This window comes from Onychostoma macrolepis, chromosome 03 (genome assembly GCF_012432095.1).
Source record: "Onychostoma macrolepis isolate SWU-2019 chromosome 03, ASM1243209v1, whole genome shotgun sequence".
Classification (NCBI taxonomy): domain Eukaryota; kingdom Metazoa; phylum Chordata; class Actinopteri; order Cypriniformes; family Cyprinidae; genus Onychostoma; species Onychostoma macrolepis.
The window spans coordinates 18,912,607-18,928,321 of NC_081157.1; the positions used below are offsets into that span (position 1 = coordinate 18,912,607).

General features: G+C 38.7%; 1 protein-coding gene across 1 annotated transcript in view; it reads right to left on the reverse strand.

The window, feature by feature from the left end:
• Positions 1-342: 342 nt before the first annotated feature.
• Positions 343-15,715, reverse strand: part of pitpnc1a (phosphatidylinositol transfer protein cytoplasmic 1a) — a 106,804-nt gene continuing 91,431 nt past the window's right edge. Inside the window, exons 5-9 of the mRNA XM_058771482.1 lie at positions 14,993-15,064; positions 6,358-6,453; positions 3,284-3,439; positions 2,779-2,842; positions 343-1,686 (exon numbers count right to left, since the gene is read on the reverse strand). Coding sequence (XP_058627465.1) covers positions 1,373-1,686; positions 2,779-2,842; positions 3,284-3,439; positions 6,358-6,453; positions 14,993-15,064 — 702 coding nt within the window. The 3' untranslated portion in view covers positions 343-1,372. The remainder of the gene's footprint in view (positions 1,687-2,778; positions 2,843-3,283; positions 3,440-6,357; positions 6,454-14,992; positions 15,065-15,715) is intronic.

Here is a 15,715-nt window from a genome sequence, read left to right on the forward strand (position 1 = left end):
AAGGAAGAAATTTGTTGTGGTTTATATTATATATTATAACCTCTATGAATTCCAAGGCTGTTTAATATAATCTGCTCACCTAAATAGACTGCTTCTGTCAAGTTAGTTTGATGCAGAAAAAAGAAAAAAAAAATTCCAGTCAAAGAACATACTTTAGCATGAGAGTAAAAGCCACTGCATCTCAACTACTGAAGATATGAAAGCTGCTATAATCCATCTCTTCAATGTATAACACTTTACATTTCTGTTAAACACAAAGTTACCACACATAGCATATTTTTCAACATAAATAGCAAAGACATATGACAGGTAGGTGAAACTGGAAAGAAGTAGATATCCCAATAGATAGCAAATGCTTTAATTTCACAATGGCAGTTGACATCAAAAGCATGATTTCCCAAGATTTGGCATGTGCATTTCTGAATCCTTTAGAAAAGAGTGTTTAAGTTTAAAAGAACAGATATGCGGGAACCAGCAAGAGTACAAGAGCTTTTCAATTTACAAAGTATACATTGGCCAGCAGCAGCAAACATTCCTTAGAGCTCAAAGATTATACAACAATCTAATTATCAAGCATTCTTTGAGGACTTAATTCATATTCATGGATAATAATGCATCACATTAATCCCAACTAAGAACATATAATGTAGAACAGCATACTCAGTTACATGGCAGATGCTCCTCAACCTAACAAATATATTTATGAAGATAAACTACAGTATGTACAGACAAGTTCCAGTTCGTTTTGTCTAACAACAGATCACGCAAAAGTGCTAGGCCAGTAAAATTGGTATCACTTGGTTTTCTGAGTCTGTGGGAATGGAACTGATCAAAGTTAAAGATAAGAGCATAGTGAAACCACTATCAAATTGAACCCTACATTCTTATAAATGAGATATTTACAGTACATGTCAAACACTGATTAACTGGAGTGAGAAATTCAGAAGCCTGAGGATAAAGTCACTTAACATAATATCACAACTGAAATATTAACTGAGCAGAATATACTATTAAATACACCACTACAGCAAAACAACAGTGGCTACAAATCCTATCCATATTCAACATATGTAGGAAAAATGGCTCAGCAAGAAGGAAAAAAACAGCTCTGTCTATCAATGGGACAACTCCTGAGATATTTTTAACAGTGATCTGTAATGTTTTTGTAAGTCCGAATGCACTTTTTGGCCTACTGTAAATTAACTCCCAGTGTAAAACATGAGGTTGGACAGGTTGAAAAGCCACTTTGTGTGTGTGTGGGTTTGGGAAACTGTAAGTATCTCTCAGTATTTATAGAGAGACCGATTTGATTGTGTGTCAAACAGACACTTTACTGGGGTATGTTTTCATAAACTAAGGCCAGAACTGTGGTTTACTCAGGTTGTGGGGTGCTGGGACCCCAGGAAAAGAGACTGGGAAGGCGGAAGACAGAGTCTCTCCGTGCTGGGTCAGGAAGAGTCAGGGTCTCCGGTGCGGACTTCTTCCGCGGTCTGTCCTTGGGCACAGAAAGGAAGTCTGGAGCTTCAGTGGAAAGGGGCGTAGAGGGAGCGCTGGATGGGCCGCTACGAGCGCAGGCTGGCAGGGGCGTCTCGCTGATGGAAATAGCAGGCGGAAAGGTTCCCAGCTTCTTATTGGTGGCTTCCTGAGTGGCTCGTTCATATTCTCTCACTTCCTCCATTGTCATGTCTTTAAACATCCAAAGCAAAGAAATTTCAACTAGTGGGGTATAGTGGACATCTGAAACATGAAGACAAAGTCTCTTCCCTAATGTAATTTATACTGGTCTAAACCAGCGGTGTTAAAACTCAGATGTTGAAGGGCAACAGTCCTGTTCCAACATAGTTCCAACATTGCTTCAACCCATCTACCTGTTCTTTCTAGTAAACCTGAAGGACTTAATTAGCTGGAACAGTTGTGTTTAATTAGAGTTGAAGCTAAACTCTGCAGGACTATGGCCCCCCAGAAGTTGAGTTTGACACCCCTTGATTAAACATCCAATATAAAATCACATTCAATTTGATGTTCACGAGGCTTCCATTAACAAAATGCAGTAACATATTTCATGTCACTTTTATTTGTTTCTACAAGCTTTTGTGTGTCTATTATTTATAGCTGTCTTCCTTTCATATCATTAGTCATCAAATCCTGGTTAATAATGTTATGATGGTAGTGAGGGGTATATTTAATTCAGGGGTATCCAGACTTACTCCTGGAGGACCACCATCCTGTACAGTTTAGCTCCAACACACCTCCCTAGAAGTTTCCAATGATCCTGAAGACCTTGATTAGCTGTGTTTAATTGGGCAAGAGCTAAACTGCTGAAACACGGCCCTTCAGGAGCAGGATTGGAGACCCCTGCTCTAATCTCCAATAGAGGTAAAAGAGATGCTCTTTTTCTCTTTTTTTGAGGAGAAAACAGCTCTGATTTCTATGTTTGGTCATCTGAACATTTTCAGTGTTTATGACTGAACAATTAGTTCAAGCCATCTAATCTAATCAGTATGATCAAGGTCCTTGAGGAAGAACAAATTTAAAGAGCTGAATTTCTCAGCTGAAACATCTTTTGTGTCTGTTTTTCCTTGCAGTGACTTATGCAAAACTAAACACGGTTGTGAGCTATGGATCACGACATCCTTCGGCATCCATGAGGTTTTTTTAGTCATGACTCTGGGACAGAGTCAGCACAAAAAGAAACCGCAAATAAAGCTAAAGAGATGAATAAACAGAAATCTGAAGGGAAGGATGTGTGCATGACTGGCTAGTCAGTGCCAAACTTACCAATCCACTCATCAACCCAAGCGAAAGCCTGTCTATGACCAAGCAACAGCACATCTCTTACCACCTACAGAAAGAAAGACAGGAAAAAAAAAAAAAAATGTATGGTGATTGTGATGTTGCCAAGTACACAAGTGTAGTGGATGTGCTCCTGGATCCTTTTTTGGTCCTGGAGAATTATTTCTGTCAAATGAACATACCCCTAATCTTCCCTAATCCCTATGCCAACAATTACCCTAACATCAGAAGAAAATGAAAAGTTGAAATAAATGTTGTTAAAGCCCCAGCTCCAGCAAAAAGCTGACTAATCCTAACCCTTAAATCTGATTGGTTGACAGGAATAGTGTTTCAGAACCAACAAAGATGATCCAGGGACTTATGCTGCTAGATGATATCATGGTAAGCACAGCTCTATCTATAGATCTGAGTGATCTGCAGTGAGAGTAACTACAAGGTTAGGGTTTTAGGGGGCTCGTCCGGGATATGCATGTGGAGTGGTGGAAGTGACCTTGTGCACAAACTGCTCCACGCGTGTCTGAAGTCCCCACACCTCAAACTTCACCGTTACTAGCTTATAGGAGCACATGACAGGATCCTGTGTGTCCCTCCAGCCCTCCTGCAGCAAACCCCGGGCTGTCTTCTCGGATTTAAAGCATCGTGGGTCCTAGAATAGAAGTACAGAATGGAAGTAAAATAAAAAGTCCTGGAATGCAAATAAAATGGCCCACAGAGTTTATTATATACAATATACGAGAAAGTCTCATTTCAGCCTTTATAAGACTTATTTATAGCAGAATAGAAAGAAGACAGGAGATGACGGGAAGAAAAGGTGAAACTCGGATAAAAAAAAAAAGACATGAACCAACACATGCCAACTATGCAAACACTAAGCAATGGCTCTGACAATTGGATATCTTATTATACAGTTAATAATAAATGGTAAATTACTCCCCAGTCTAATTTTGATCTGAGAACTTTTTAGCTATTCTCACTGTAAACATGTCCGTGTACTGGTTGCGTTCTGGTTGGGGGCAAATGTTTGTACACAAACCAAATATTTCTATGATTTTGCATTTAAATTACAGATGTTAATTATATTATTGTTTTTTTATATGATTATAGTTTCATTTTAGATTTTTTTTCTGTATTTGTATATGCTGCATTTCATTTTTCCTACCAAGTGTTATTGCGTTTAATGTCTGTACCTGCCATCCTGTTCTAGCTGATGAGACACCCAAAAGCATATTGCATCTTTCTACTTATGCACAAAATTAGAGAGTGAATTCCATTTAAAAGTTAGCATCATTTTGCTCTACTCACTCTGGAGAGCAGAGCACTTGAAGTGAGTTCTCTACGCACCAACTACCCACCGGTGTTCCACAGGGTTCAGTACCTGGCCCATTTTTACTCTCCCTTTTCACCAAATCACTTTGCAAAATTATCACCTCTAAGAGCTTTTTACCCATTAGACCAATGCAGATGATACTCAATTCTCTTTTCAACCTCTGACAACCAAATATAATCTGGTATTAACATTTTTCTGCCTGCATATCTGAATTTATTGAAAACCGAGCTGTTGATAAACCTGGCCAATCAACCAACCCTGCCAAGACCTTGTTATTTCAATAGACAACAAAATCATCTCACCCACACAAGAATGGTAAGAATCGTGGCATCATAATCAACGAGGTCTATTATACCTGGAGAAAGCTACCCATTCATATCAATGGTAGCTGCCTGGAAGCTCATTGTTTTTGATCCAATGACCTAATCTGTAAATGCTACGTGACAAATGTGAAAAAAACAAAACAAAAAACATTTTAAAACAGTTCAAACTGACCTTGAATTGACCATCACTGATACACTTAAGCCCAAAGTATACTTCAGTTTTGATGTGAATACAAATAGAGTATACTTTGAAAGCTTACTCATAAGGCTGTATGCATAATACAGCCTTATGAGTAAGCTTTCAAAGTATACTCTATTTGATAGCGTGTGCAATAACACAGGTGCTTGACACATGCGCACTAGTGCCTGTGCTGATCGATAAAAATGTTTTGATTCTTTTTTGACTGTGAAACAATGAACTGTTGACATTGTGGACAAACTAATTTGTACAAAAAATTCAAGGCACAATCTGAGCGTACAGAGCACAGGCCTTGGGACCCTGCTCCTAGGGACCCACTTTCCTGCAGAGTTCAGCTCCAACCCTAATCAAACACACCGGAACCAGCTACTCAAGGTCTTCAGGATCACTTGAAAAGTCCACAGGCCATTTTTTTTGGCACCTGATTCAACTCATCCACTCATTAGAATAAACTGTAAGGATGGGCGGGATGGGGGCACTGCACTAGTGTACGTGTAAAAGTCAAAGAGCTTTTTTGGGCTAACAGCATCAGGAAAAGGACCTGTGTGAATGGATTTGTTCACTTTTGCTTGTAACGACCTTACAGATAGTGTCCCCTTCCCACAATGCCGTTGAGGGGCACAAAAATGCCAGTTGGAACTTCCACAGAGCAAGATGTTAACTGTCAATGATTTATATTCACAGGCTGTTTAGCAACACATTATGAACACATTATCGACGTAATTAAACTTTGCAATACATTACACACACACACCGTGTCAATTTAACAGCATGTCCTAGATGAAGTTCAGTTTTAGGGTTTTTAATAAGCGGTCAACCTCAACATACTACGAATGGAGTATTTGAATCACTTCTTTATACATTTTTCTTCTTTTAAAACAGTTGTTAGTGCACTGTTGGTTCTTTGCAATGTTATGTTTTCTCTTCATATTTTTTGTACGTTTTCATTAAAACCATTTACTTAAAGGCATGCCTTTTTATTGTTGATAAAATAAACCTTTGGCCAACAAATGTTTTTGAACAAACACTGACGAGATTAACATTTCTTGCTTTATTTGCATTGTCCCCATTAGGACATAGTGCTGCTAAGGTTGTTTTCTGTGATATAAAGTGATTTTATTTGTCTAAATGAGGACTAGAGTGATCACTTATCATTCCCAGCACTGCAGCTGTTCTTTTCCCTTCCACATCTAATCCCACCTTTGCTTTTTTTATTCCTCAAACAGAACCACTGCTGGCCTGGATCCTTAGATAGCAGCAAGCTCCTGTCAGAGAAAGATAACACTGCACTCCTCTCATCTGTCTATGCTTACCTCTGCAGGAGGAGAGAGACAGTGTGTGGAAATGAATTACTGCAGAGGTACAGTGGAGAGGTGATTCTGAGTCTTGTGTGTATCCAGTAGAGATCTCTACAGGCTCTTTTTAATAATTCAGTATTGGCTTAAAAATAACCCATACTCCTTTGTTTTATTCTATGTGGGAGAAGCACTCCCCTGTTTCTTCAAAACAAAATCCCATCAGTACTAAATACCATATCAACAGAGCTCAAATGAATAAATCATAGAGGTCAGTGTGGAAAATGTTGGAGGTGTTTAATAGCACATACTGTACCTTAGAGGCAAATTTGTACTTCGTACATTTGTATTGCTTATAAATTATTAATCATCTCTTTAATGGATTGTATATTTATTTGTTTTATTGAAGAAATATCTTACCTCGGACTCCTTGTAGTAGCGCTCTGGGATCTCGTCGTAGGCAATGTCAATAAAACACACCTCCGTTTCTTCTTCTCGGAGCTCAGTGTCAAAGATCTAGAGCACAATGAGAGGATGTTAGAAAGAAAATTAGTGAAGAAAAAAAAAATCTACCAGCTACCACTGCTACTGAAAATGTCAGGATGCACTTAATCCAAATTAGTTTTAACCAGATGTGATGTAACAAATTTCCTTTGTTTGCACTGAAAGCAACAATGATGTGAGATGCAACACAATCAGAACATATTTGATCTGTAAAATACAGATATGGGGAGGGGATGATATATTACAGTGAGTGGAAATCAAGCAACTAACAGAACACCTTGTTGCTTGTGGCTCATTGCAGTAGTAGATTAACTGAATAAAGGGATCATTCACCCAAAAATGAAAATTCTGTCATTAATTACTCACCCTCATGTCATTCCAAACCTGTAAGACCTTTGTTCATCTTTGGAACACAAATTAAGATGTTTTTGATGAAATCCGAGAGCTTTCTGACTCTGCAATGCAACTACCACGATTAAGGCCCAGAAAAGCAGTAAGGACATTGTTAAAACAGTCCATGCGTCATCAGTGGTTCAACTGTAATGTTATGAAGCTTAAGAATACTTTTTGTGCTAAAAGAAAACAAAAATAACGACTTTATTACACAATTTCTTCTCTTCCGTGTCAGTCTTTGACGCACGATCACTAGAGTACCACGACACAGGTTGTACCACTGATGTGACATGGAATATTTTAACAATGTCCTTACTACTTTTCTGGGCCTTTAACATGGTAGTTGCATTGCTGTCTATGCAGGCTCAGAAAGCTCTGGGATTTCATCAAAAATATATTAACTTGTGTTCCGATGATAAACGAAGACTTGTGGGTTTCAGGTTAAGACATGAGGGTAATTAATGACAGAATTTTCTTTTTTGGGTAACCTAACCCTTTAAATCAGGGGTGTCCAATTCGCTCCTGAGGGACTAATATCCTGCAGAGTTTATGTCCAGTCTGCCCCAATACATTGGCTGGAAGTTTCTAGTAATCCAAAAAGAGCTTGATTAGCTGGTTCAGGTGTGTTTTTTTTTCAGGTTGGGGCAGTCGTGGCCTAATGGATAGAGAGTCGGACTTGTAACCCGAAGGTCGCGGGTTCAAATCTCAGGTTCGGCAGGAATTGTCAGTGGGGGAGTACAATAACCAGAGAATAACCAGTGCTCTCTCCACCTTCAATACCACGACGGAGGTGAGACCCTTGAGCAAGGCACCGAACCCCCACTGCTCCGGGTGTGTGTGTGCACTTGGATGGGCTAAATGAAGAGCACAAATTCCGAGTATGGGTCACCATACTTGGCCACATGTCACTTCACTTTTTGGAGCTAAACTCTGCAGGACAGTGACACTCCAGTAGCAGGACTGGACATCCCTAGATTAACCAAGTTATCCCTGGTTGCCAAGTTGCTGTATTGTTGGTTACTAGTTAGTCTCACACCCACAGTCCAAGAGTTTGATATATACTACACACAAAACTGAACAACAGGTTTTTAAACAATCCACCAAGAAAGTAAGTCATGCTTTACAAGTTCCCAGACTGATACACTGAGTGGGATTTTTCAAAGTTTGAGAGGTTCAACTGCACATTGAATCAAGTAAACTGTTGTTGGTAATTTTTACGTCAATCATATGATCTCTTTTTATCTGAATGGGTGGATGTTGAACCACAGTAGTAGCTGCTCAACTTTGTCACCCTCACAAATCATCAACTTTCACTGACAGTGACTTCCGGTTGCTTATCGCAGCAAATCACTCTCAGCATGAACACAAGCTTGTTCATTTGTCACCAGGATATGACTCAGTGGAAGTCTTTCTGTTGTGGGTAAATCTTCAGCAACTCTCAGCCGACTCCAACACTTCTACAACTGCAGACTCCACGCTGTCCACAAGAAGGAGCTCTCGGTCTGCACATGAGTCAATGCCAGCGCACATATTGCATAAGCTGCCACTCACCCGAGAGCTTGCAGCCTAACAAAGACTGTAATGGGTGAGAGCGCTCCGCTTCAAAGGATCGGGTGCTTTCAGGTGAGAGAACGGCTCTCCTGTTGTCTGCCACCTGTGTGGGTTTGCCAATTACATGGTAATTCTTTTCATATCCAACTGACAGTAAGCTTCAGGGATGACATGGAGAGAAATATATAAAACCTCTTTATTTTAAAATGTAGACACAAAGGAGAGTGCACTAGCTGTGAGAGCAAGGACTGGATGGGTTGAAACTGTAAAATGAAGAATGCAAGGGGATGACATGACAGAGCAGCTGAATATTTGATAACATAGGGTATGGTGGACCTTATCAAGAGAGATGGGGAGAAAGACCGAAAGGAAAATTTGAAAAGGACTTGAATGATGGCTCTAAACAATAAAATCAGCCTTAATTTCTGAGATGTGGCATCAACACGCAGTCAAAGCACAAAACGGACAAGTTTATCAAAGCTAAAGAATGAAATACAAGAACCAACTCTAAATCCCAATAGTGATGATAAGCAACATTAAAGTAGACTCTTGCTGCAACGCAAACAAATGCATGATGGAGTGCACCGTTTAAACTTCAAAGCAGCCAACATGGCGCAAATGTAAGGAAAACATCATGAAACAGCCTCTCACACCAATGAGGAGGCGGAATACAGATCAAGGATTTGTGTTTTCTCCTCTTACAGATGCAGACGGAGTTCTACAGGTGCAAAAAGACAAGAGACAAGTGAGGAGGTGGGTTCAAATATCACTCTGTTGAAGACCGCAAAGTGCTGCCCCTTGTACCTGCAGCGTGATCGTGGGCAATTAAGCAAAAAAGCAAGGTTCATGAAGAATGAGTCTGGTGTGGAAGAACTTGACTGGCCTTCATAAAGTTCACACCTGAACCCCACTAAACACCTTGCAATAGAAACATCAGAGCCTTAACTTCACTGCCACTCGTATGTCTGAATGGGAACAAATCCATGCATCCATTTTCCAACATTTAGTTAAGTCTTTCCAAAACAGAAGTGGAAGCTGTTAAAGCAGCAAACGAAGAACAAACTCCCTATTTATACCCATGTTTTTTTAATTAAAGGCTCAATAAGCACATACAGTAGGTAAGTGCCCAAATACACTGTCAAGTTAAAAAAAATTACTTTTAAAAAGAAATGTCTTGAGACCTTGTATTTTTCCCAATTCCAAAAAACTAGGACTAAAAATATTAGTTGCATATCAATATGCAATATTGTTGATTAAAAAACATGACTAAAATGCAGTTAAAAAATAAATAAAAATTGTATATATACAAAATATCTCTTAAATTTTCTTTTCAAGACTTTAAATGTGCCTTTCAGTGCTTTTATTTTAAATGGACACATTTTCTGCTTTGTGTTTTACTTTTTGGAATGGGAAATTTATTTATTTTTTTATTTATTAACTCAAGTGCTGTTTTTTGAATGCTGTGTCATGCTCGAGAGGCTGCAAAATATGAGATCGTAATGGTCAAAGACTTCCTTCTATTATTGCATGTTAAAACAATCGAAAAGTAGCGCAGTGGAATGCACTCAGGTTATGAATCATCATATCATTACAGATCAGCTTGCAGCTCCTTTTGGTTCCACCAGTGATGCAGAAATATCTTACTTTGTTAATACATGTTTCTGTTTTTTAGCGCACAATATATTGGTGCACATTAATCCAAAAAAAAATAAAAATGTCTGTATAATCTTATCAAAATGTATTAAAGTTCTTTTTTTTGGCTGATATCACAAATCTCTCTTATTTTTCATCCCCCTCCCTCCAACCACCTGCATCAATAGCACAGGGCTTGTACAGGACAGGTGGCTCAACAGAAGCCACTACTTTAAAAGAACCATTTGAAAGCATGTTTAGAGCAGGTCAAAATGCATAATGGTGATCCATCTGTGATGTGGGAAAAGATTTTGTGGTCAAAAAAAACGAAAAGACTTTCAGCTGAAATTCAAAGTGATATAAAGCAAATCCGACACTGCTCACACCTCAAAAACACCAGAGCTCATGCTGCCTCTCCTCAGCAGGAACTGGGCTTCTTGTTAATATACATGGATTAATGGTGCAAGATACAAAGAAATGAAGCAGGAGAGCCTGCTTTAGTAGAATAAAAACATGCTGTGAATAAAATAAAATTTTCAGCGAGGCAATGGTTGCAAACACAAGACCAACTTAACATCAAAGTGCCTGAAATCACCAATCTTAAGTCAAAATTTACAGGTACCTGTCGGTCTGGAAACAAAGTGGTGTTCACAGGGTCTTAGGCTAGTAGAATGATGTACTTCTTAAAAAAGAATTCATCACTGGACTCAAGTTTGCCAGGATAGTGGCATCAAATACATGCATATGCATACCAAATATGCATTGGGTCCGGGTCGGGTCACAATCTATTACTACGGTTCCCGGGTCTATTTAACATTGTGTGTAATACCCGAGTCGATCGGAGAACACCGCACCCGCCAGAGATCAGTGCCAGTCAGCATGCGTGTGTTTTGCAACTTGCACAGTACAGTGCCCCCCTGTCAACAAACTTTGGCCCCCCTTTGGCCCCACTAAATTTGGAATCATGTCACAGCAAACAATTTGGGGTGAAATGTGCAGTTTGTCCTGTAAACTATATATAAAAAAGAAAAACATCACCAGCTGTTAAATTCAAATCTGCGTTCGCTGGCTGGCACAGAGCCAGAGACAGACACGTTTTTAAAGCGCTGCGCATTATAACCAATCACATACGATTCTGTTGAGCTTATGAATGCAAGGACCAATCAGAGGTGTTCAGATGAGTCATCGCTGAAACAGCTGTTTCGTCATCACGCGCGCTCGCTGACTGAATTCTCTGGCTAATTCTCTTATCAGAAACAACAAAGTGAAGATGTACGAATGTAAGTAAGATATTAATTTCACAGTGTAAACAGCTTTAGAGATTATTATGGCAGTTTTTGAGTGCTTGAACTAGCTGGACTGAAGTGAAAATGTTCTTTGATAATGTAAACGTTCTTTCCTCTATTTTGTACAATGAAAGTTTTATGCTAATTAGTAACTTACAATGTTTTTATTAAATTCACATTCAGTCGTATTAAAAGTATTTTATGGTATGACACCCATATAGTAAAAAGACGGGCTTTTATGTGTTGTTAATAGATTACAGTATTTGCCCATCGCCCATTATAGATCAACTAACAATCTATAAAAGGTGCAAAATGCATTTACTTACACATATTTGAGAATCGAGATATTTCATGATATAGTTTGGGGATATATCGAATTAAAAAAACAAAATAAAAACAGACACCATTACAAAATTAGTAATGGTTTTACTGGTTATAATGGGACTTGTATTGGTTTCTACTGGTAATTGGTTGCCTTCTATTGGTGGCTCGTTAAAACCAATAAGTCCTAATGGAATATGTCCCAAAACACACTACAGAAAACCATTTTTTTAATGGTTAAAAGTTGATGGTTTGTAATGGTATTTGTAGTGGAAACCATTAACATTTTCTGTGATGGTTTTATTTTTTTCAGTAAGGACATAAGCCAGTTATACAGTGGTATTGTGGCTGTTGTGTGTCACATGACAAGCATGAATAATACTAGTAGGTTAAGACGAATTTAAAATTCGGGCCCCCTAAAAGCACAAGTGGCCCCTGTCTGACCCCCCCAGTTACTGTGGTCTAGAACCGCCCCTGGATCATGGATTCCTTCATGAGTGATGTGAAAAAAAAAGCTGAAACAAAACTGAAGAGCCACACCTGTTATTAAACACGCACGCAGTAAAGTGTAACGCACTTCTTGTTCTGTGCGTTTTTTTGCTAAAAAATAATTGCTCCAAGTCTTTATTACAACCAACAAAAAGTATCGTTATTGTAGGGTAAACGCAACAGTCGAAGTTTACTCGAGATGGAGAAAAAAAATTATAAAAAATTGTGAAGTTGCATTAGTCATCAGTCTCCAACCGTGACAGCAAGTAGACTTTTAAAGCTTGAATAATCAGTGGATTAAGAAGGCTCTTTCAGTCGGCAAGAGAGAGGAACAGCCTAACATGGATGGAAATTTATTGCTATAGGAGGATTATATGATTCGCAGTCAGGGAGAAGGCTACTAACAGTAGTAAGGGATTTTTTTTTTTTAATTTTCGCAACTTGTTATTGACTTAATAGCAGTTTGCTGTGCAATATGTGCCGATCGGGTGCAGTCGGGTCTGTGTCTTCCCAGCTGGGTTCGGGTCCAACTTTCGAATAATGGTCGGGTCTGTGTCGGGTCCAAGTAGTAAATTTAAGGCATTTCTCAGGTCTGCACGGGTTCGGGTCCCACTTTCAAATAAAATACGGGTGCGGGTCGGTTCCATGCAGCACATTTACGGGTATCTTCGGGTTCGGGTAATTTTTTGGACTCGTGAAAACCTCTAGGTCTCACTCGTTGATTTCAGCACCATGGACAGTGCAAATCAACAGCACATGGCCAGTGGAACGAGATGGGTGATAAAACCTGAAGCTATTTTCTGCTCATCAGCCGCCGTTACTAAAGAAGTGTTGGCAACTCAACAGAGTGTGAAACACGGATGGTGAAAGAATGCAACGTTCTGTTATTTCTCACCTGCAGATGCAGAAATAGCCCTGAGGCGAACCAACCAGCACCCCACAACCTCCCAACAGATGCTACCTGGCTCATACACCTCTCCTTTACAGTGCCACAAGCACATTCATATTTCATTCAATCACTTTGTCTGCTATCAATCATTTTTCTTGTCTTGTTTTCCAGTATGCCATTATAGTATGAAAGTGCAACATCTTATATTCCAAGATATTTTCTCAGAACACAATTTGTGTTACCTTACAATTTCCATTTTTGAATTTTTTTAAATAAAGTTAATTTTATATACAATGTTGGTTGTCACTACTTGATCCCTTCACACTGTACAACTGATTTCTCTCCCTCTCTGAAGTACATTTAATCATTGTAAGTTCAAGCACATCATTTGTAAATGTTAGATCTTCAAACAAACCCACACACGCCTCAAACTGATCACAGAAGAGGAAGAACTATCCGCCTGCAGTGAGTGATCTTTAAAATGCTCTCATTTGGGGCAGAGGATAAAAGTGTTACTTGATGCCAAGAGCAAAGGAATAAAACAAAGCGAAATTCTTTCTAAGCGAGTGAGCATGTGTGTGGAGACTCGAACAGAAGCTCGGAACAGCACTGGCTCAGACAGACTGTAACCGCCGTCTGGAACAATCCTGATACATGTAAGCCCTTCAGACTGACTGCAGGCCAGCATTATTAAAGAGTCAAGCTCACCCAGAAACTCCCTCCAGGACAAATCCCATCTGAAATCACAAGTGGCTAGTGGGTTTCTTCCACTTAGATTTGCACAGTGTTACGGAAGTCAAAACCTCTGAAAACATTCCAGTAAATAATAGCGATATAGCTCAGCCGCAGATACTGAAAATTTGTCATCATTTACTGAAAAACCTGCAAAAGATTCTTTCTTCCATGAAATAGATGTTTATCAGAATGTCATAAATGCATATGAATATGCACAAGTATGAATGAGATTTGTGAGTGACATCCTATTACTGTTGATTCTGTACTTTTTATAGCTTCAAATCCAGGTGACTAAATGATGACAAATATTTTGGGAGAATAGTTTACAAAAAAATGAAAATTTGCTCAAAACGTACTTAACCTCAGACCATGAATTAGTTTCTTCTTTGAATCAGATTTGGAAAAATTTATCATTACATCACTTGCTCACCAATGGATCGTCTACAGTGAATGGGTGCCGTCAGAATGAGAGTCCAAACAGCTGATAAAAACATCACAATAATCCACAAGTAACCCACACACCTCCAGTCTATGAATTAACGTCTTGTGAAGGTGGTCTTAAGATACAAATCTATTATTGAGGTGTTTAACTTTTAATTGTCACTTTTCCAAGTCCATAACCCATAATAATGCTTCCTCCAGTGAACAAGTCCATCTCCTGTTGTCCTCCCACATCAAAATCCAGCAACACATTTGTTTTAAAATGTTCTGGACTGTTTTTCGCTTGTTAATGGTGCTTGATCTGTGCATATTATTGATTAACCGACTGGAGTGGTGTGATTACTTGTGGATTATTGTGATGTTTTTATCAGTTGTTTGGACTCTCATTCTGACGAGAACCATTCACTGTAAAGGATCCATTGGTGAGCAAGTGATGTAATGCTACATTTCTCCAATCTGTTCCCATGAATAAACAAACCCATGGTTCTTGGATGGCCAGAGGGTGAAATTTCAGCAATTTTTCATTTCTGTGTGAACTATTCCTTTAATAATGAATGAATATTTAATCAGAGTAATAAATAAACAGGGGAAGACCCACAGCTCTATAAAGTTTTATAAACGCATTAAATCTAGTGATGCCACAAATGGTTTCCGAGACTCTACTAGGCTTATTAATTGTTAGTTTTGTCCATCATTTCTCATTCCACACGATCAAGAGTTTTCACTTTACAGAAAAGATTTAGATGAAAGACAATTGAGAAAAGACCAGGAAAGATGAAATCATGCATATTTACACTGCATCCAGTATACATACATTGTCACTGATGCCTTTGTTGTCTTCATACTTTGTCTCAACGTGGATGGAGAACTTTGGCAGGAAAGAGCACTAAAGAAAAGAAGAAATGTTAAATGTGTCAAAAATGAATTACATTAGGCAAAAACAGCCACCCTAGAAAGTATTTGGATGCTTAAAATCATATCAAATCAAGTGTCATCTGCACACAAAATACAAAACAAGATTTTCTCTTCACCTTCATTATTTTTGCTCAATGTATTTGAGTCAGCTGGTGCTTTGTTTTGTTTAGTTTGTTGTGTGGATATATTAAGTAATTTCTCCAAATTCACACAGCAGAGGAAACAGACAATCACATTGATGACAGTCATCATAATGCACAACATTTGTTTGAAAACCACATAATATATTTGTCTTCATTTTCAAGAGTGCATCTATTGATTTATTTCAAACCAAAAAAAGATTACTTTCAGATTGATTTTTGTTTTGTTTTGTTTTTAAAAAAAAGCAACTTGACACTTGGTTTGACATGCTTTTTAACAATGCCATTCATAAACTGTTGTGCTCCTTAAAGGAATAGTTCACCCAAAATAACAATTTGTGGAAAATGTCCTTACTCTGTCCAAGATGGAGGTGAGTTTGTTTATTCATGGGAACAGATTTGGAGAAATGTAACATTACATCATTTGCTCGCCAATGGATCCTCTGCAGTGAATGGGTGCCGTCAGAATGAGAGTCCAAACA